Genomic DNA, 22539 nt, shown 5'->3' with positions numbered 1-22539 from the left:
GCAAACATGTAAGTCTCTAGGGACAATTCTCATTTAGATCACCACAGTTGGAACCTATGAGCTAAGAAACAGAGCAGCTTTGTATCTGTTTGGCTTCCATCCAGTGCTGTCTTCTCTATCTTTCAGGGACCACATAGGCTGTTTTATGTTAGTGATGATTGTAAATAGGGAAGAGAAGTACATTTTTTTAAGAGTAAAATTCAACTTATATCTAACATACATGGGGTTCCATCGTGGGCTAGGTAGAAGTCAGGATAATTGTCTCTGGAGAGATCTTAACAGAGAAAACTTCATTGGATTGGGTGGCCCAATTTACAATACTTCTGCATTTTCATTTATGATCTCTGAGCTGGAGGAAGCTAGAAGTAAGCTTCCTGTTTGTTAACTTCTCTTTTTCTATCACATTTTTATCATGCAGAATAAAAGCTACTGTCTTAAAATCCTGCTTTACAAGGTGATGAAAGAAGCTAGCTTGGAGGGGTCTTTCTAAGCTTTGTGGGTTGATTGGTGATTACAGGTTACAAGTCTCTTTAACCAATCTCATTACTTTTTATCGCTTTTATATCTGTTTATATACAATTTGGCATAATCCGCTGTTGTGATATAGAAAGTGTATTTGCATTTATAATAAATGAATAATAAATTTATAATAAATAATAGGTGTAGCTCCTAAGTGTGAGAATGCGGTGATAAGATGGTCTACATTGGCTAAACTGGGATTGTTCGTCCAGAATAGAGTATTGATTTCCATTATGAAAGATTTAGTTTCCTATGGTCTACAAGCTATATATAAACGTCAGCCTTCCATAAGATGTGATTCCTTATGACAACACAAATTGTAAAATTAATAGTTTCCAAGACTTTTCTCTACTGTGATCATTCTTTAAAATCAGATGAAGCCAGAAATGTGTGCTGTCAACGTTATGCTCTGTTGCAGTTAGAATTGCCGTGTATGTTGTCAGCAGGGATGCTGTTTATAAAGCACTGATCATCACTGGCTCACTCTCTAGCCTTGGGGAAAAAAATGCTAAGTGTTTGTGGCCTTGGGAGACAAACAGTCAGATTTTGAAACACAAATTCTTTCTGATTAATTTAAATCACCAAGCCCCCCTCTGCCTTTTTTGCAACAACTTTGCTGCATCCTTAGTTCCCAGGAGTTCCAGCAGGGAACTTCCCCAAATGAAGTATTCTTCTCTGATGATCTTCCCAGGGCCACAATAGTTAACAGGCCAGCTTGGTGAGCCATTCCAGAAATGCAGATTTGGAGAGAATGGTTTGCTTCTGTTGTCTGACAGTTAATGTCACAAATGCCATAGAATTATAAGGCAGGAAAGGCAGAAAGGCTTAGCAGGTTATGAAAACCTAAAAGCCTACTGAATAGATGAATGTTGGTATGACTGTGGTCCTGCTTTGCTCCTGGCAAAACATGGCACTCATAAATGTCTTACTAATTGTGCTCATAAAGTAGGATACCTGTCCTAGAACACACTCCAGAAGATAATGTGAAGATTTTTAATTCCTAGTCACAAAAAGAAACAACAAGAAGAAAAAAAGATAAAATCACTGCTTTCATTGGTTTTAGTTAAGCCAAGAATTAATTTTATGTTATGCCAAGAGGTTCGTATGCAAAGCTTACTGTTACTAAGTAGAGGGCTAAATTCGTATTTTAGACTTTTATGAATTAATATGATTCACATCATTTGGATATAAAATTATTTAAATTTTCTGGTTTTTTTCTTCAGCAAAACACTTTAATTAGTTTTATCATATATGAAAAATGTTGTTAAGACTTCTATCATTTGGTGTATTTTTTCCAGGTGCAACTAATTCTCTCTCTTAGTATCTACTTCCAAATATAATTATTCTCTTAAGCTAAGGGAGTGAGCTTTACGTTATTTGTAAAGGATGTAAAATTTCCTCTGCTTTATTTTACTTAAATTCAGAATAAAACTCAGGACAGCATTACTTTGCATTTAAAACAGTGGTCAAATTGTGAATGTGTAATAAGTCAGTTGGAGTTAAGGAAAAGCTGATACCTTCGTTTGGATTAGAGAAGTATATAAATTATGTGACATCAAACTTCATTTTTTGCATTACAATGTAAATAAATTTTCTTTCAAATTTTTGTACCACTTTGTAGGTTTTCACACTTAGTGTGTTCATGTAGAGACTGAGAAAAACTCTGTTGAAGGACAGTTGTAAACTCTTTGCCCCAGGTTTCCTGAGATTAGTCAGGAAAGTGTGATGGTTAGCTCAGCTTTCCAGAAGTCCTGTGTCTCCTTTAGCCACTCATTTCCTGTTTGGCCTGTCACAACCCAGTTAATTGACTTTGTCTTTTTGTAGAAATAAATACATTAATTAGAAGAAACTAACCAGGCTGGACTCAGAAGGAGGCTGCAGCTGGAGTGTAGTAACAAAAGTCCCCCACCTTGACTTTGCCTCTGTAGAAAAGCATGTGGTCTAAACATCAGAGCAAGCTTCTCCCGTAATTTAATTTACCTAATTGCAAATATCGTTCACTCTAATTAAACTTGCTTTCAACTATAAGTAATTGAATTACTTGTTACATCAAAGATACTTCATAAAATGTGTAGGTGACAAGTCAGTGCATTTTCCAGTAGGAAAATCTAGTAAGAAATAGAAGTAAAAGTTGCTTCATCTCATAGAGCCATTGAGGTGTGCTAGGAACCACATCATCAAGTGCTTTCTATCAAATGAGTGGGAAGTCTTGAGTCATCCTTGAGAGTTTTGGAGAAATCTAAGACCTCACCCATCTTATTCCAATTGAGGAAAACTTTGGTTTGGGTCAAACATGATTGTGTTATAACAGGACATGTTAAAGAAGATTCTGGGCCAGGCATATTGATGCACACCTTTAATCCCAATACTCAGGAGGCAGAAGCAATTAGATCTCTGAGGTTGATACCAAATCTGGTCTACATAATGTATTCCAGGGCAGCCAAGGTGAACAAACAAAAAGATCATGAATTAAACCTATAATTGCATTTTATCATGAACATTTTCAAATAAAGACAGGCGTGGTAGCACACACATGTAATCCCAGGACTTGGGAGTTAAAAACAAGAGATTTGATGAGTTTAGGCCAACCTGAGCTGCATAATGAGCTACTGGAGAGAAAGGGGAGGGAGAGATAAGGGTAGAGAGGCAGAGAATATGAAAATGACCAAAAGAGATGAGAACAAAACAAAAGAAAAGGAAAGCCCCCTCTGGGACCCCAGAGGTAGTGTCAGGGGAGTAGGAGACTATTCTGGCTGTTAGCATGCACAGCATCTCAAGATAAATGAAAAACAAGTCCAGAACCACACAGTGTTCCATGTACTGGAAATCTGGCCTGAACCGTCGGCCATAGACTGCAATAAAACTCTCTAGGTCTCTAGAAGAGGGCCAAGCAGTGGCGAAGGCTTAAAGGTGCTGGGATCTAGTGAAGGCCAGCAGAAAGCTTGCTGACAGCTTTTCTGTTACGTGGAGATGAAAAGATGCCTTTAGTTATGGTACCCACTGCTGAGCTTAGATACCCTGAGATTTCGGGGCCAGTGACACAAAGAACAACACAGGAAGTATAAGCACCACAGAGGTTCTGACCCAAATAACCAGAAAAGGAAAAACAAGATGACTTGAGATAGTCCGTGTCCGCACTCTGGTGAGTGACCACATAGAGACAGATACCATTTAATATCCAGTATGAAATGTTATACATTACTTTGTTCTGTACATTTCTCGCTTTGCAAATTTTTAAAGACAGGCTTCCTCAAAGGGCACATTTTGGCCTGGGGCTGAGGTGCTCCCTGCTTTAGCTTCCTTGGTGCTGAAATTATTTTAGGTTGCATGATTGCATTTCTTCATTCCTTTTAGAAAACTAGAAAATAAACATGTTTAGTTATCTATGTTTGAGCACCTGATAAATAGACCTCAAACCAAAATTGGTCAGAAGAGATAAGGTAGTTTCATATTGATTGAGGAAATAGTCCTTTAAGAAGCTATTATAATTCTAAACATATATGCACTGAATATTGGTATACCTAGTTTCATAAAACAAGCACTGCTGGATGTAGCCATATATGTACTCAATACAATAATTACGGGTACTTCAGTTCCCTGCTCTCACCAATAGACAGGTCAGATAGACCATAAAAATTAACAAAGGTATGCCTCAGTGTTTAGTGTACTTGTTGCTATTCCAGACTATCTAACTTAGGTTCTTAGTACCAGCACGGTGGCTCATAGCCATGTGTAACTCCAGTTCCAGGAGATCTGACACCTCCACAAGTACATACACACAGGTAAACGTGCACACGTGTACATACACAGAATTTTTTAATCTTTTAAAATTTAGCAAATAGAGATGACATAGATCAAATGATTTAGAAGAACTCTTTATATTATCCCATCCAAACACTGTAGAATACAGGAGCTGATGAAACTGAAGATATCGGTAAACACAAAGCAATTTTTAACAAATATAAGAAAATCAAAATAATTTGATATAGTTTGTTTGATCCTAATAGAATAAATTAGAAATTAGTAGCAGGAGCAGCTACAGAAGTACACAGATTCATAGAGACTGAGCAGCATACTACTGAATGGTGAATGAATGTGTCATTGATGAAATCAGGAAGACATTTTTAAAATTTCCAGAATCAAATGAGACTGAAAATAGGATGTACTAAACCTATAGGTTATAAGGAAAAGAGCTCTAACAAAGAAGATTAGAGCTATAATGCCTACATTAAAAAAGAAAACTCAATTTAATGATGCATCTTAAAGGTCTTAGAAAACATAAATAAATAAACTCCAAACTGGTAGATTAAAAGAATTAAGCAAGATCTAAGCAGAAAGTCATGAAATGAAAACTAAAAGAGTGATACCAAGAATTAATTAAACAAAAACTTAGTTTTTTGAAAGATAAGATTTCTAAGCCCTTAACCAATGTAACAGTGAGAGAGAGACAGACAGACAGACATTTGCCAGTCTGTCATGTTGTCTATAGTCCCAGTCAGTATGGAGGAGGAGGAAGAGGAGAAAAGAGAATTGCACTAAGTTTGAGGTCAGCCAGGGCTATATAGTGACAGGCTGGGGGTGTTAGTGAGGAGGCTAAATTAATAAAAATTAGTAAAATTTGATATGAAAAGTTAGACAGTGAAAGTCAGAGGTTAGGTAGGTAGGGCATGCTAGTGGAGTCACAGTTTCTGTTCTCAAGTTTACTGCAAAGTCATAGAACAAAACAGCTAGATCAAAAACAGACATCTTGGTCAGTGAATAGAATAGAGGACCCACATTAAACCCACATAGCTACAGTCGCCTGGCTCTGACAGTGTCCAAAAATGCACATTGGAGAAGAGACAGCTGCTCCAACAATGCTAGAAAATTGGATATCTACGTGTAGAAGAATAAAACTGGAGTCCTGTCTCTCACCCTGAAGAAAATTTAAAAATCTGTTTAAGTGTTTCAGTGTAATACTTGAAAGTCAGAAAGTGTTATAGGAAATGGGGGTGGGGGACCTCAAGGTGTAGACAAAAGCAAGGACTTTCTGAAAAGGATTCCAGTAACTCAGGAATGTTATTGCATGAAGCAAAAAAAAAAAAAAGCTACATACCAAAGGAAATGCTCAAGTAAAGAAGCAGCTGCAGAATGGGAGAGATTTTGCTAGACATCTCCTGACGGAGTTAACCTTTAAACTATAGAAAGAACTAAAAAAAAAAAAAAAAAAAAACACCCTACTAAAACAAAAGCAAAACACCCAGGCAATCAATAAACAAATGTAATATATGTTATAAAGGGCCAGTACACCTCTGAAAGCTGTTGAGCAGCCTTAGCCATTAGGGGAATGCAATGAAATGTACGCTGAGAGTCGGTCTTACTCAAGTGAGATTGATCCCTAAGCAAGCAGCAAAGGTAAGGATGTAGGGCATGGGGAAGGTTGGTGGGAGAAACTTTCACACTGGTGATAGAAATGAAAGTGAGTCCAGCTGCTGTTGAAATCGGTGTGGGAGTCCCTCAGAGAACTACAGACAGCACTACACAGGGGCCTGTTACACCAGTCCTAGGTATTTGTCCAAAGGACTTTTAAGTCAACATGCCATGTGGGTACTTGTACATGCATGTTCACTGTAGAACTTCACAGTCGCCGTTAGGAAATCAGCCTAGGTGTCTGACAACAGATAATGCGTAAACAAAATGTAATGCATATGAACTGTTTATTCCACCATAAAGAATGAAACTATAATGGTCTTTGATGGGAAATAAGTGGAGTGGCAGTCATTTTATTAAGCAAAATAAGCCAGACTCAGACAAATAGTATATGCCTTCAATCACTTCTGGATCCACTTCCGCATCCTAGATTATATAGAACTACATCAAATAATACCCATACCTACACCCGAGAGAGAGAGAGAGAGAGAGTGTAGTCCAAAACATTTTTAAGGTTTGTTTATATTTGTTTTTACATGAATCAGTGTTTTTGTTTTTGTTTTTTAATGAATTTATTGTATTTCAGTGCATTGCAGTCAGTATCCCTTTTGCTGCTCAAGTTCTTCCACCTCTGGCCTGAGGGTGGAGGACGAGCTGAGTCTTTTGACACATCTCAGTGATTTTGGGGAATGTCCTTAGTTTCTGGTGCTTCGTGATGTTTTGGGTTCATCTGATGAGTTTCCTGCAACCAGACTGGAAGGGAGCCTCTCTTGAAAGGAGATGCATTTAGTTTAAGAAGGACAAGTGGTACTGTTGTACTCACACTTCCTTCTTAACTTTCCATAATGGTACTGTCATTGTTTTCATTGTTAAGTAGGCCATAATAAAAATGTCACATAAGGATGTTGTTGAGATGGAGATATGAGTAATGTCACTTACTGACACCAAGCATGGCTGTGTGTGGGTCTTAAAATATGCTGTCTCTAGGTCACAGTTTAGATCATTTTGTCAGACTCAGTAGGCATTAGTTATCTTGGCTTTGCAAAACTTCCTGACTGTTTCTGTATGCACTCAAAGCTGAAAATTCTTGTTAGCAATGATACCAAAACAAAACAAGTTTTTAAAAAAAGAGAGGTTTGGGAAAGATAACTTAATGGATCAAGAGATATGTAGATCCTAGAGAATAGAAGACACCCAGTGGCCTCTGGCCTCCACATGTGCACACATAAGTGAGCACAACCAGAAATAAAATACACATATACACACACTTAGACTTACACACACATACATCACACACACACACACACACACACACACACACACACACACACAGGGGATTTGAACACAGTTTTGTAGTCTCAAATATGTTAGGTTCTTCTTGATATACGTTGTTCTTGTAACTTGCCTATGAGGCCTTTAAAAATGTGAGAATACTCTTTAATTCACCAATTTCTACATGTACTTATGGATCTGTAGTGTGTTTCCCACTTATTTCTGTTTTACAGAGCTGAACAAGTACCAGATTGGCACTTACTGAAGACACAAGAGCAGTGTGTGAAGGAACGTGATAATTCTCTTAAGGAAGAGGTATGTAGTGAGGCTGTTTTCTTAGTAAAAAACAAAGGTTAGAGTTAGTAAGAACTTTTCTTTAGATAAGTTCCAAGATTATATAAGCTATTCTTCTGGGGAAGTAATATATTCTGAATAATAAACATATTTGAAAAAATAGTAACAGTAGTAAATGAGGTATTGTGACTGGCTGATATTTTTAACTTTCTAATCTTGGATTTTTGTGTGTGTTTTGTGGAAGGCTCTAACTCCTGACTTAATGTTAATTCAGGTCCCGGAGATGGCTTAAACATATCTACCAAAGCGTCTTCACAATTTAGGAGCATCTGGAACATTCTGATTTCTATTTGTATGCCATACTTTAAAATGTGATAAAGTCACTCATGTTAAACCAACAAATACATTTTTGATCCCTTATTGTACATTGTGCACAAGTATTAGACCAGATCCAGTAGGAAGGGAGAAATACATGAGACGCGGCACTCTCCTTCTGAGGCTGGTTACCAGGGCGCACATGATAAAACGGCAAAGAATGTGTGCTCTCAGAAAGGGAGCCCAGCTACCTGGGGAAGCAGTGAGAGAAGAGCTTACAATGGAGGGAGCATGGAGACATGTAAGGTGACCTTTAGAGATAGGCTTTTGACTAAGTGGGGCTGGGGAAACTGTCTCTGGGGTGACAGAGAAGGGCTGTTAGGAACCAAAGAATAGACTAGGACACCTAACACAGACGAGGCAATAGAACCACTGTTGTTGTTGTTGTTGTTTAAGTTCATTTTTAATTGTGTGTGAGGGTGTGAGGGCGTGAGGGCGTCTGTATGTGGGAACACAAGTGAATGCACGTGCCTGTGGAAGCCTGAAGAGGGTTACGTATCTCCTGGAGTTTGGAATGCTGCTGGAGACCTTTGAGCTAATACAATTTCTCCTAAAATTGGACTAAACAGGCAGTTTCTGAACCATGAAGGTATGGCTGAAGAAATGTACAACACCAAGGAATAGTGTTTTTACCAAAATGATGGCATGCCTTGTAAACCTCAGGACAACATCTTGTTTCACTTTCTGAAGCTGTTTTGATATATGTAGCGCACACATGTGCATGAGGGAGAGAGAGATGCTGGGAATTGAAGCCAGAATCTTGTTCATGTTAAGCACATGTTTACCATTACTCCATATCCCAGCCCATATCATCCTTCCATGATTAGCTAAATAGGGTATCTGAGTAGTTTCTGTGTATTGAAAAAGGATAGATATTTAGTAGATGTGATGGGTTAAATCTTTCTCATTAGAGAAAATCTTAAAAGTAACTGATTTTGAAAATTTAAGAAAGCTCCATTAGAAAATTCAAAATCTAATGAAGTGCAGGAATATTTACTTTGATCTCTTGGGTAAATGGCTAATTAAACAGCCACATGTAAATGATGTTTACCTGTGGGTCCCTGTGCTGTCTGCTCCAGTCAATCCCTTCTCTTGAGTAAACACATGACCAAAGCCATAGAAACTCCCTGTCCCCTAGAGACCAGATAAGATCTGTCAGCACCCGCACAACCTGGTAGGCAATTACATAATTGAGCTGCCTGCTTTTAATTCAGAAAAATTTGTAATTACTTTATGTGTGTGTGGGGGGGGTGAGTTGGGATTGTCATTGAAATACAAAGTGGCTTAATGCTCCTTTTCTCCCAAGTGAGGGCTGTTTCCACATGGGAGAACTTTGACACAGAACACTTACTGATGTCACTCAGAATTGGTCTGGTGCTGCCCACACACAGATTTTATTTACCGGAAGACATGGTCCCTACATGATGGACTGTTTTCTGATATCTCTTATATATTCATTCCCTGGCTCTTGTGATTATTTCTGTCTTTTAATTGCTGCACAAGTAAAGCCCCTTCCTTTAACTTAACTATAACTGGTACTGGTGCATGTGTTTTTCTTTAAACACTGAAAATTATTTCCCTGTAAGCAAGAGGAAGGATTATGAGGAAGTGGTAGTTGAACCTGGGAGCTGTCATCTGCTGCCGTTACACCTCAGAAGCTGTGTGAGAGCCACTGTGTGCATGTAAAAGAGAATTTAATTCTGCTAAGTGCTCTCACCCTTAGTTTCTCTTTGGGCTCATGTTGCCCTTATAAAAGTAAGATTCCTTTAGAATTGGATGTGATTTCTTTGAAGAAACAAACAGAAAAATAAAACAAAATTTTGAAATGTCAAACAGAAAACTGCCTCTGTGCTACTGTCCATAAATAATACTGTTGATATGAGGTATGGCCTTTAATATTTAAAGTATTTGTAACTAGGGCTAAGACTATAGCTCAGTGTTAGAGCACTTGCTTTCCACACACAAAGCCCTGGGTTCAATCTCTGGTAAAACACACACACACACACACACACACACACACACACACACACACAAGCAAATGTTGCACTGTCTAGGTATGAGACTTCCTTTCCTGCTTGCCACAAAGTGAATTTCCTTTCATAGTATCACGTATTCTTCTGTTTCATTTTGAATGGCTTTATATAGTCCCTGTCCACTATACAAAGCCCCGCCCTGCCCACCATGCACAGTCTCCTGACTATTTTTCTTTTACTTGCCTGTTGAACATTTAAATTTATTTCCCCCCACTAAGAAAGGCTTAGCGAATATTTGCACAATTCAGGTTTTCAAATATTTCATATTTCCTTAGAATGAACTTGTAGGTACAGAATAATCAAGTCAAAGATATATATATATATATATCTTTCAGATCTTTTTCTATGCATTACCAGATCTTACTCTGGAAAGGTCGTGAAGTTAAAAAAGAAATAATGGATGAATAAAGCATTTGTTTGAGTTCTTTCTAAAATTAAATGCACAAAAAATTTTGGAACCATTTTGAGAGGTGAAAAATGACATTCCATTTTTGTGTTCACTTGACCTTGCTCTGATGCGGTCAACCCCTACTTCCTCACTGTTCATTTTCTACTAGGTGAATGATATTTTATCTTTACTGATATATAAGAACTTTTAAAATATACATATGTACATTTTGTGGCAGTATTTTTGGCACCTTGATCTTTGCTTTTTATGTTTTGGGTATGGTGTCTGTTCACTAATAGTTTCATGTATCTACTTACACATTTTTATGTATTTGAATATAGTAATTGACAAACTTGGGGATATACTTTAAGAGTCACCCCAGATGATTCTTGTAGTTCCAAACATAACAGGATCCGTATTTAAACTGAACTCTGATGAAATTCTAGAAGAATTAAGCCAGCAAGTTTAAGAATACCACTCAGTGACACTCATAGAAAAGCGGAGACAACATTAGCTCTGAAATATAAATGTGTCAACACCAGTCATTTTACAGATGGTGTGTGCCCTGGCCTTTCATTCCCAAACCTGTCTTCTGGTTCTAGGAAGACCAGGGACCCGCTTGATGGTATTGGCCAAGGCTTCAGACTGCTGAGAGCAGTGGAGCACCCCCATTCTCCTTTCAAGGACTCCACAGAAATCTAATTAGAAGAGAGCCTTTATTAGTGGCAGACAGGTGTAAACCTGTGCATGGGCTGTTTGTAAGCATGATTCATGGGGAAAAGCCAGTGCAAAAATTGTTTCAGAAGGTGAGTCTGCAGAAGCCGTTCAGTCCCACCGCGAGGTGTGCCAAGCAGCTTGTTGCTCTACTCTGCACTGGGTCTTCGCTCCTGTGCAGTACGAGGGCGTCTCCTCAATAATAGATAAGCTCCTTCCAAGCGAGAGGTCCTCAGAAGGTGCACAGTTCTGGAACATCTGCAGAACACATGCCCTAAAAACATGTCCTGAGAGATGGCTCATTCAGTAAAGAGAACCTAGGTTTCATCTCTAGGACCCATGTTAAAAAAAAAAATCCGAGAATGTTGCTGCATACTTAGAAATTTTGTTTTTTAAATGTATGCTAAAACAGTACTGTTAAGAGATTAAGAAATTATTCTGTGTAGTGGTGGCACACGCCTTTAATCCCAGCACTGATCTGAGGCAGACGTAGGCGGATCTCTGTAAATTCAAGGCAAGCCTGGTCTACAAAGTGAACAGCCAAGGCTCTGCAGAATAACCTTGTCTCAAAAAACAAAAGTAAGAAAAAAGAAAGTGTTACCAATTGTATCACACAGTATATTTAGAAACACACACTCGAAGTTCTATCAGAATGTATAGATTATTTTAAACCCAAGAAAATAAAAAGTTATGGATTTAACTGTCAGATTTCTAAAGGTGAAGTTTGGTTTTGAATTCATACTTTAAGATGCTTAGCTTATAGCTAGGCTTTCTGGGCACAGGCAAATACAATCAGGGTGGGTCTAAAAGTACCTTGGGCAGTATAAGGATGCTGTCCAAGGAGGCTTTCCTTCTTCCTTGCAGCCCTGAGGAGCAGACAGTGAAGAGGTGTGTATAGGCTGCGAGGCTGTGAGAATGATAGCTGGTGATGGGAACCAGCCTGGGCCTAGCTTCGGGGGCAAGGCACCATGTCCGTATCCCAGTCTGCTGAAAAAGAAGTCCTGAGCAGTTCATCTACATAGACTTGTCAGAATTGAAGTAAAATCCAGGGACAGTTTATGCAAATGAAGGCAAGAACCTAACCACCTAACCATTAACACTGCAGCGCAAGGCCCTAGCTACAACGCTAACTTAACACCAGAGCCACTGGCTAAAAACTACAACTCCTTAACACACCACCCCAGACCCGTTTCTCTAGCTTCTATCATAAGCCCTGGGTCCAGAAGCATTACCTGCCCTAAGAAAGTCAGAAGGAAAAAGCCTTGCAGCAAGGTTAGAGCCAAAGGCAGTGGCCTTGAGCTAAATCTCAGGGCTTGCTCTTCCTTTCTCTGCTTCAGTGGCCTTCACATCTGAACATCTTTTCTTTCTGCTATGCTAACCACCAAGAATTGTGTATTTCTTCCTTATTCACTGAAAGATTGCCTGTCACCCAGATACTCAACTACATAGAACCTGAGGACCTTTGTCTAATTCTACCAGCCATATTGGCCTGTGATATCTTGGGCCATTTCTTACAGATTTGGGAGGACACTGCCTCATATTTTCTATAATCGTCAATCAACAGGTCACCGCCACTATCATGAGGGTGGGGCAAATCACCAGTTTCTAACAGAGTGTGTACTCTGGCAGTGGACAGTGTGATAGCAGTTGTCTGGCAGATATCCAGCTCTCATGATTAGTGTATTGTTACATCCTAGGAACAAAGTGCTGACCTCGAAGTTAGAAGACTTAGTTAAGGAGGCTCTGATTAAGATCACTTTCCCTGTACAAATGGGATAGTTAGTGTCCTTTGTAAAAGGATATGGGGTGGAGGGTAGCAGGGGAGTTTCCCCAGCTCCTCAGGATATTCCAAGGCAAGCGTAGACTTTTAGCCTTGGCTAAAATTTAAGACTCAAAAGCAGGTCAGTTATCTTTTTGCTGAGTGTATTTTTCTTCTTTAATTCATTTTTATTTTATAGTTATTTATAGATATGTGTGCCTATATGTGCACTTCAGGCATGCAGCATCTACCGTGTTCTGAAGAGGGAGGCAGAGCCCCAGGAACCGAAATTGCAGGCTGCCTGACAGAGGTGCAGGGCACCAAACCACGTCCTCGGCAAGGACAGCAAGTGTGTTTAAGTGCTGAGCCATAGAGCCCCAGACCCTAACAGATCCAACTCTCGGCCATGAGTCTAGAAAGCGGGACTCACGCACGGAGAGAGCAAAACTTCCCTTCAGAAAGGAAGGCTGAGGGTCTGCTTTTATGTATACCAGAGGGAGACTAGGCTGTCTCAGATAAGCAAAGGTGATCTCAGCTCACAGATCTGTTTCTCAAGTAGGACATTTGTGTAGTACATAAGGTTCAGTCTTCAAAAACATTATTGTGAATGAAAATTGATACATGGAATTAAATTGTGCTGGCAAATTTAACTAATTTTTATCATATATTTCGATTGTGTGTTCCCTTTCCTCAACTCCGCCCAGGTCCTCCCCACCTTCCTACTCACCCAGCTTCTTGCTGGTTCTCTCTCTTCCTCTCTCCTCCTCTCTTATTTTGATCTTAAAGACATTTTAACATCAGGGAACAAATCAAATTCTAAGTAAAGTTTAGCTTAAAATATATTTTAAATCTGAGTCTTTGAGAGCAAGGGGAATACGGTTCTTGTTTGTTTTGATTTTTTTTTTGTGTGTGTGTGCTTTCTTTGAAACACTGTAGGCAACAGCATTATTGAAAAAAGTCCTTACAGAAGAATGTGACCGTAGGTCAGCTATTCACAGTAATGAATCATCTTGCAGCATGCCGTCTATTCTGAAGGACAATGACGGAATAAAGGAGGCAAAACCCACTCTGCGGCTCAACAGTGTTCTTACAAGGGAACAAGGTAACTATTGTTTGCAGTGTCCACAGCAAAAAGGCATTCAGAGGCAGTGCCACATCCTCTTTCTCGAGGCATACATATAAAATGCCACTAACCAAAGCCTTTCTCAGTGTTAGGCGCATGGTGTGTTTCTTGTTCTGTGGTATACTCCAGTTAATGTGTATGATCTCAGTCTGAGGAGTGGAAATCCTAAGTGCAGTTGTGTTGAGACCTAGTGAAATAAATGCTTACAGAGTAGGAAATCTTAAACCAATCACCTACCGTACCTTTTAGACAAGACGTAAGTTAACAAAAAACTGTTAAGTGAAGAGATAGTGAAAAGTAAAAGAGTCATATCAAAACTCCACATACAGGGACTGGAGAGACGGCTCAGTGGTTAAGGGCACTGGCTGTGGAGGATTCAGGTTCTGCTCTCAGTATCCACACGGCAGTTCACAGCTGTGTATTTACTCCTGCTCTTATCTGGCCTCCAACAGGCACCGGGCACGGCATACATGTGGTGCACATACATATATACATACATGCAGGCAAAACGTTCTTGCACACAAAATAAATCCTAAAACACACAGGACCAGGAGTATAGCTCAGTGGTGGAGTGCATGCTTAGCATGTGTGAAGCCCCAGTTTCTACTCCAGTGCTGAAGAATAAGTCTGCTTCATAATTGTGGTTTTAACTTTTAGAAGTTTCAAGTGGCTGCGGAGATGAGAGCAAGGAAGAAAGCATAGCTGCGGCTCCAGTCACAGGTAAAGCTACAAGTGCCACCGGTTTCAGTCACTGAATGCAGTCTTACTGCGTAACCAGACATTCAAGGTTAGCCGTTGGTGGGTCCAGTGACTTAGCGAGGTGGAGAGAAAATAATCTCAACTACTACGTGTGAGCTGTGTTACCTACCAAGGTGGTAAATAGCCATGTCCACCGAGCTCTTCAGCTTGCCATTGAACACTCAGCCTGGAAACATCCTCTGTCATACAGCTCTGCAGCACCTGTAGCCATGAGAGACCTGTCAGTTGGCCAGGGTGAGCGTCCACTTACTAGATGACAAACTATAGATGTTTCTGATTTTAATTTTTTTCTTTCCTGTAGTATTTGAACTTAAAACTACTTAAAGCTAATGTTCTAAAAAATAAGGTAGATAGAAGTTTGCTAGTGCCTCAGGTACAAAAGCTATCTGGCAATTTAAAGCTCTCACTAGTCATGCTTCATCCATTAAGACCTATTAAGACTTCTGCACGTGTATTAGGCGTGTTTATAGGTGGAATCTCAATTGTATCATTACATGTTTTGGCTTAGAACATTAGGAGGCAGCAATTAGTATTCCGCACAGAACCGTATTTGTTATACATGTAAACTTATTAGATCCTTATTTTGAAAGTGGCGTGCTGCTTCATTATAAATTCAGAGGTCTGGCTTTCAGTATTTATGCAGGCAAATACACCATTGTTGAGGTTCTGAGGCATGCGTCTGCATATGAGGTACTTTCATTCTTGTTGACAAGCAAAAAATGGAGTTTCTATGAGAGCACTTATTATGTGTTTGTAACATTTCACTCCCTTATACCTTTATTTTTAAACATCTCCCCCCCCCCAGTGATGTTCATTGTGTTTTTACTTGTCGATTTGAGAAAATGCTGGTGGGGGGGGTCCCTGTGATTTGTTTGTTTGTTTTTATTGTTGTTAATACAAGAAATGAAGATGATCCCTAAATTGCAGATATCCACGAGGTCATTTGGTTATCTTTTTCTTATATTTACCTTTGAGTGCATAGGTATTTAATGGCCCCTGAATGCATTTCAATTAGGACTATAAGCCTGTAATCACAAAGGGTCGTCTGTAAAATAAGCCATAGTTCTCAGAGCCCACCCTCCATCTATCAGTAGTTGGCAGAGAATACTATGCTTTAGTGTATACAGGACTATATTGAAGACTCTCAGAAGAATTTGAAGGAAACTGAAAAGTGTGAGTTGCCATTTCACAAATGGGTTATATAGTTGAAGTTCTTTTTTGTTTGTTTGTTCATTTGTTTATTGGTTCTTTAGGGGGGTTAAGACAGGGTTTTTCTGGGTAGCCCTGGATGTCCTAGAACTTTCTGTGTATTACCAGGCTGGGTGAAGTCTTCTTAATGGCTAACATTATTATTATTATTATTATTATTATTATTATTATTATTATTATTATTATTATTATTTGTAAAGCATGCCATGGAACACACATATCCACATATATGGGACCTTTAAAAAAATAGCAGGTACAATTGGAATATCAGCTTTCTCAATACAGTGTAATCATCCTTGTTGGTTTTCTGCATCACATGTTTTTTTTTTTAGGGGGGAGGAACCTTCCTAATAAATGAAACTGATTTCTAATGAGGCTTGAGGCTACTCTGCTCAAATCACATTGGGGTATTAAGATTGGAAGCTACTAATAAAACTCTTCCTCCGGTTGACCGGAAAGTTATAATGGTAACTTCCGTGTTCAAAATGCTCTTCAATGTGCTTCTTTCTCTGTGGACTTGCTGGCCTTACACTTATTTTAGAAAGAAATAGGAAAGCAAGAGGGCAAGGCGAAATCTAGGGCAGGTTCTAGGCTGGGTGGAAGACTCTGAAGTTACACTGTTCTGAGAATGAGTCATGAAACGTTAACACGAGAAAGGCACATTAGCTCTCTCTGTGTATTTGAGGAGCTGCTATGTGCAAAGCAGATCACTTACAAGGCATAACTATGGAGTGTAGATCAGTAACAAAGGCATGTTCTAGCTCTTCATTTAATACAATGAAGCTAAGAATCTTCCAGGTATGAGATTCTGGCTTAAGAGCCTGAATCGCAGCAAGCCCTGTGGACGTTTGTTATAGCGCATGTCATTCTTTCATTCTGAGGCTGATTCCCACTGTACACTAAGGGAATCAATGTGCCCACATTCTAACATCTCTAGTTCCCCTTCTTACTTGTATGTCCTCCCACACTTAAGCCTTTTTAGCAGAGAAGTTCATCCTTAAAGATTTCTCTACACTTACAAAGGCATCTGCTTTGTTAGTTGTCATAGAAAAAGTGTTTTCTTCACCAAGATTTATATGGAATGTCTCTCGGACAGCACACATTCCCTGCTTGACAAGATGGAGTATTCCATAGGCTAGTCTATTGTTAACAGTCTACCCCTTTTTACTTGTGTAGTGTTATTACTGAAGAATCCAGATGAAGCAAATATTAATGTTATACCTATAAATGTGTGTTTCCCTCTATGATAGGTAATACACCATTTGCATGTTTAAATTATTAGCCCATTACTTGGACTTAATCTTGGGATACCCAAGGACAGAAAGGACTGCCCCTGCCCTCAGTAAGCCACAGCCATTTCTAACCCTTATAACAGTCCTTTAGGACTCAATTTGAGTAACTCATTCTGCTGGTCAAACAGAAACAAAGGTTGGGGCCAGGTCAGTGGATATGGAATCCAAGTCAAACTTGAGGATTTGATGTTTTCATTCCTCCATCCTGACTTGTTTTAGCAGGAGAAAGGCAGCTGTACCAGGGCATTTGGGTCACTTAGATCTTAGTGTTTATTAGCAAAAGGTGAGCCTACCATGGATGATCTGGGGAACAGTGATGGGCAGCCATACCTTCCCTTTCTCTTTGGCTACACCTGGAAGAGTGAACTGCTTGCGGAATTTCCAAGGCTGGACTAAGTGGCTCTCTATAAAGTGGGGCAGGTGTGAGCACAGCTGGACCTCTGAGGCCATGTGGAGGGCATAGGGTGTTCTAGTCCATTACCCTGGAAACAGTCAAGCCAGGAAGAAAGTGATGCTTAGTAAGATCATAAGAGAACATGTTCCTCTGAAGTACTCACATCCACAGTGATGGCATTTTTATTTGTATTCACCCCAGTATCCCTTTCAGTACCAAGCTTTCATCTAAGCAAATGATACAACTTATATTAAACATAAAAACCCAGCACCTTACATACTGTGTGCTACACAGTGGATCCTTAATTTGTCAAACAAATGAATGAAAATGGGGAATTAAGGAGTTTCCTTAAATGCTTGTTGATTCAGTCCAGAACTCTGTCTCTTTCAATCATTCACTCCCCCACCACTTTTCCCACCCCACGTGCCCATCCTGGCAAAACTCATCTCCTTAAGCTGCATGTGAAAAGGGCTGTCGGCTTTTATCTCAAGAGGATTAAGCCTCTAAGAATGTCCATTCAGCCTCTCATTCTTTTAACACCAATTCTGTTGGTCAAGCTGTGTTAAAAGTGTTGCTTCACTATGCCATTCCTCCTCCATATTCTTTGGCCAGCTGGAATACTCTCCATCGTCACACTGAAGCATCCATGGAGAAGCTTTACAGGGCAGCATCTGCTTGCAGGGTGATGCTTGGGTTCTGGACACCACCTTCCCAAACCTTAAAGCCTCTGTTTTATACCAGGCTGAAAGGAAGCTGGAAGCGTACAATGGCCAGGTTGTCACTGGTGACTGGATTTACCCCGGGAGAAAAGAATGCTGTGACAAGTTTGGGCCACCCAAGTGTAATGGCATATAACCCCCAGGACAGCAAGTTCACTAAGAATGCTTTTTCTTGTCTTGTCCCAGAAGTGCTTTACCCAGAAGAATTAGTTAAGATGTGTTATCTTTTGTGCCTGGGTCAGGGAATTTCCAATGAACGTGAAACCAGAGCATCGTCTGCTTTATCGTTGTTCATGGTAGCCAGCATCTCTGTCAGCCTGCCAGCACCTCTGCCACTGAGCCTATTACCTGCTGCTTGCACTTGGGGGACAGAGGCGTTTAACGTGGATGTGAAAGATTAAAAAGACCTTGCTGAGGGCTGCTGTTGGTTAGTGTGCCTGCATTGGAGGACATGTGCTCATAACTGAGGGTTCTCCCAGTGAATATGTAATATAATTCCATGTGGGCTTTCCGTGCTGTGCTACATCAGAACTTCCCTGTAGGTACAAGGTATAAGCATTTTATTACACACTCAGTTCTGTTTTCCGGGTTGAGAATTATGGAATAGGATTCTCCAAACTGGATGAGGAGTTGTAAAATGACCTTTATTTTACACAGGCAGTTCAAATTGAGAGAAGAGGTCAGGATTTAGACATTTTGATAAAATCAGGAGTCAGGGAGAACATTGTTTTCCTCAAGCTGCTGTGGCGGTGCCAAAAGCTCACCAGGTGAAGTGCCCTGCACTCCTAGCCCCAGATGATCCTTAGCTACAACAAGAGACGCAGTGGCACTAAGGGAAAGCTTCCCTGAGTGATACATTTCAAAAGTGAAAACAAAAATAGCAGGATGATTCTGTCACAGTTTAGGATGCAGAAAGCCAAGGTACCACCAGGGTGGAGCTCCAGGGAAGAATTCTTCCCAGCTCTGAGGTTCTGGTTTGCCTCTGGGCAAACACAAACACTGGAGAGATGCAACAACCTCCTTTGTTGTGTCTGCGTCTGCTCCTCTTACCAAGTAGATAACCAGTCATTGGGCTTAGGGTCCTATGAAAGTGCAGGAAGATGCCATCTTACCCTCCTTAACTGTGTCTATTACCAAATAGGATCACATTCTGAGGTTTGAGTGGATTTGAATTTGGAGCCCACTATAGGGTTTGAGGAGGGCTTTCTTCATAGTTTACATTTCTAGCATTTGGGTCACCTCATACCCATTATTCCTGGCCATTCTATAAGTAACAAAGATAATGTTAATATTTCTGATTCTTCCCATCATAGAAATTATTGAGTATCAGTTGCTAGAAATGTTTTTATAAAACTGTTTTGGACTGAGAATGTAACTCAGTAGTAGAGCTCCTACTTAGCTTGCATGAGCCCATGCATTCAATTGCCAGCACTGGAAAGAATGTTTCTATTCTTTCCACTGGAATGTACCGTTAAAACCCAGCTTTTAACAGAGAGCACTAAAGTTTTTAAAAGTTAAAGGATCCCTGAATTTGAGAGCCGAAAATTAACCTCCTGTGATTAAACAGTGGTAAGCAACAAGCCGTTTGGTTGTGAAGTTTTGCAGGAAGTACAGTTACCCCTCATATACAAGGGGAATAGGCTCCAGGACCGCCTTGAATACCAAACTGCACACATGCTCAACACCTGTATAGAAGATGGCTTGTTATTTCCATCTGGTTTACAGGTCTCCTTCCACATGTGTTAAATCATCTCTGGATTACTTTTAGCACCTAATATGATGTAATGGGACATAATAGTGTACGTTAGGAGGTAATGACAAGAAAAAAAGTTTGTAAATACCCAATACTAACACTTTTTTTTTTCCAAAATATTTTTAATCCATGTTTGGTTTGGATCGGCGGATGTGGGACTGAAGGACACAGAGAGGCAAATCTAGTGCCCTCAGAACTGTTTCAGTTCAGCTTGGGAGCAGCTATGAAAGGTCAGTGACATGCCCAGCATTTATTTTTAGGGTTAATTGTTGAGTTGCTGCCCAGAAATTAAGAGTAGAGCGTAAATCTCTTGTCTGAGGCTGCAACAGGCAACCCCTGTGACTTAGGAGTGTTCCTTGTGCATCAGCAGCACTCATGAAAAAAGCAGGGAAACCTCACAGTGCATCTGCTGAGCCATGTCTCTGGGGAACACTGTTAGCACAGGAGGTCCGGATGTGGAGGTTTCCCTGGGCAGACCCATGCTGATGCTGCCCGCACCCATAGACCTGTGCATAGCCTTTTTTCCTCGTCTAAATACACAAGCATCTTCTATATTTTCTGAATTGTATTGGCACCCATATTTAAATATTTTTTCATTTTTATTTGAGCAGATTAGTAGATACTTAATTTATGGCCTTAAAATGATAACCTGTGTCTTTTCAATTAATTTTAGAAATATAACTTTTGCTTTTAATGTTATTTTGCAAAAGCAACTGGGTTTGCTTCATCTGCAGTGCATCTAATATAACATGAAAAAAAATTTAACGTGTAAAAATACATAAAAACTATAAATAGAACCTTAGCGGGCTTTACACAGAAAGCATTTTTCAATTTTAATTTTTAAAATTTCTACCCACTTCATATAGGAACAGTACTTATTCGTCCTTAGTTGAACGCCCCAGTTCTATGTGGGTTCAAGGTCTGGTTTCCTTGCTGCGGTGATAGTATTGTTTGTATCTCCTTTTGTTATTCCTTTCCAGACCCAACTCTTTTTTTTTTTTTTTCTTTTTTCATTAAGGATTTCTGCAAAAGCAATGGGCAGATTCCTTGCCTCCATATATTCCTTAGAGGCTGGTGAAACACATGTGTATCTTGTAATGGGCTGTTAAAAGCACTTGTTCATCAGATATTTTCTTTTTATTTGTAGATTTAGGAGTATTTTAGCAGGTGTACATTTGCATATAAAAGAGAATAAAAGATAAGAAGTTGAGGCTTTTTCTTTTTCCCCTCCTCAGCGTCATCTCTCTCCTACCCCCTTCATTCAGCATGTTGTCACCTTTTTTTCTCTAGCTGCTTCTATTTCCTAGACCCAAAATGCATATCAAAAAGAAAAAAAAGCGTATTAGAGACCCCTCAGCTTTGCAGGAAGATGGATGATTGTGTTCTGGCAGCTTATGTAACAAAGTAGGGGAAATATATTTATCTCATTGTGTCATCAGCCTGGAATTAGAAAACAGGATAGGTTTTAATTTATTGGCTGGATACTACATGGGACATAGACCCTTTACCTTGTTGTATGTTTTAAATTGCAATATTTTCTACTTTTTAAGCTAAAATTTGATATAGAGTTGGTGCTTGACTGCAGGATTCAGAACCAAAAACTTGAATATGCATAAACATATAACGTTTCTGTGTACGAAGAGAATTGCCTTCTTTTAAAATGTTGGTTTCATCTAATTGCTTTTATTACTCTATAATTTTGAGTGATTAACATTACAAATGAAAGAAGTGTTTCCCTGGAGTTCCAAGACACAGGCTGCTATGTACATCAAGCCTTTAACAGCTACCTACCTCGTCCTCAGATTTATGCCTTACTTCCAGCCTGGATTAGGTTAGATGCTTTGGCCCTTATCCTTTGTTTGTAGCAGCCTCGTTTTCACTTCTGCACGTTACTGTTTCTCCCTTATTCATGTTACCACTCCTTTTATAACTGGATGGCCAAGGCAGCACACTGCAGCTTTAACTGCTTGATTCCTTACTCTCTCTTTTCCTTCCAGAAGAGCCTGGGCCCAAGTTACCAAAAAACTCCCAGGCCTTGCTTGGCCTTTTTGCACCGTGAAGTTGGCTTCCTGGCTAAGTCTCCTAGACTGTCGAGGGGGTGGAGAACCTCTAGGAAAAGTACGCTCTTGCCGGAAAGAGTCTGAAGCTGGTCCACAACACTTAACACCTCCCAGCTCACACAGCCTCTCCGGGTAGTGTTCAGTGAGAGCTTTCCCTAGCATCTGACATGTACCTTTGGCTGCAGCTTCTCTGACCCCGCTGCGCACACAGCTTTGCTGTCTGCAGGCAGGCACCCTCTCCTTAGCCCTTGGGATTAGATTTTTCACTGAACCCGACCTACTGCCTCTGCCCTTCCTGAGATCTTTGCATTCTCCCTCCCCTCTTTTAGAGCCACACACTCCAGGATAGGGGCCTGAGACTCAGGGCCTAGAGCAGCCTGGAGTGACCTGCCTACCCAGGATGCTGCTTATGCAGGCTTGGAATGGAGAGAAGCTATTCATTTTAATAGTGATCTGTGTGTAGACCC

General features: G+C 40.0%; 1 protein-coding gene across 2 annotated transcripts in view; it reads left to right on the top strand.

The window, feature by feature from the left end:
* Kiz (kizuna centrosomal protein) overlaps nucleotides 1-22539 on the top strand; it is a 97020-nt gene that overhangs the window by 54999 nt on the left and 19482 nt on the right. For both annotated transcript variants that reach the window (XM_021646296.2, XM_021646294.2), the window contains 4 exons: nucleotides 7434-7515; nucleotides 13700-13865; nucleotides 14544-14606; nucleotides 20177-20242. In XM_021646296.2, the coding sequence (XP_021501971.1) occupies nucleotides 7434-7515; nucleotides 13700-13865; nucleotides 14544-14606; nucleotides 20177-20242 (377 nt within the window). The remainder of the gene's footprint in view (nucleotides 1-7433; nucleotides 7516-13699; nucleotides 13866-14543; nucleotides 14607-20176; nucleotides 20243-22539) is intronic.

Source organism: Meriones unguiculatus, chromosome 4, assembly GCF_030254825.1.
Source record: "Meriones unguiculatus strain TT.TT164.6M chromosome 4, Bangor_MerUng_6.1, whole genome shotgun sequence".
Lineage (NCBI taxonomy): Eukaryota > Metazoa > Chordata > Mammalia > Rodentia > Muridae > Meriones > Meriones unguiculatus.
Note: the sequence above shows the minus strand (reverse complement) of the source record. Positions and strands in the feature narration are given on the sequence as shown.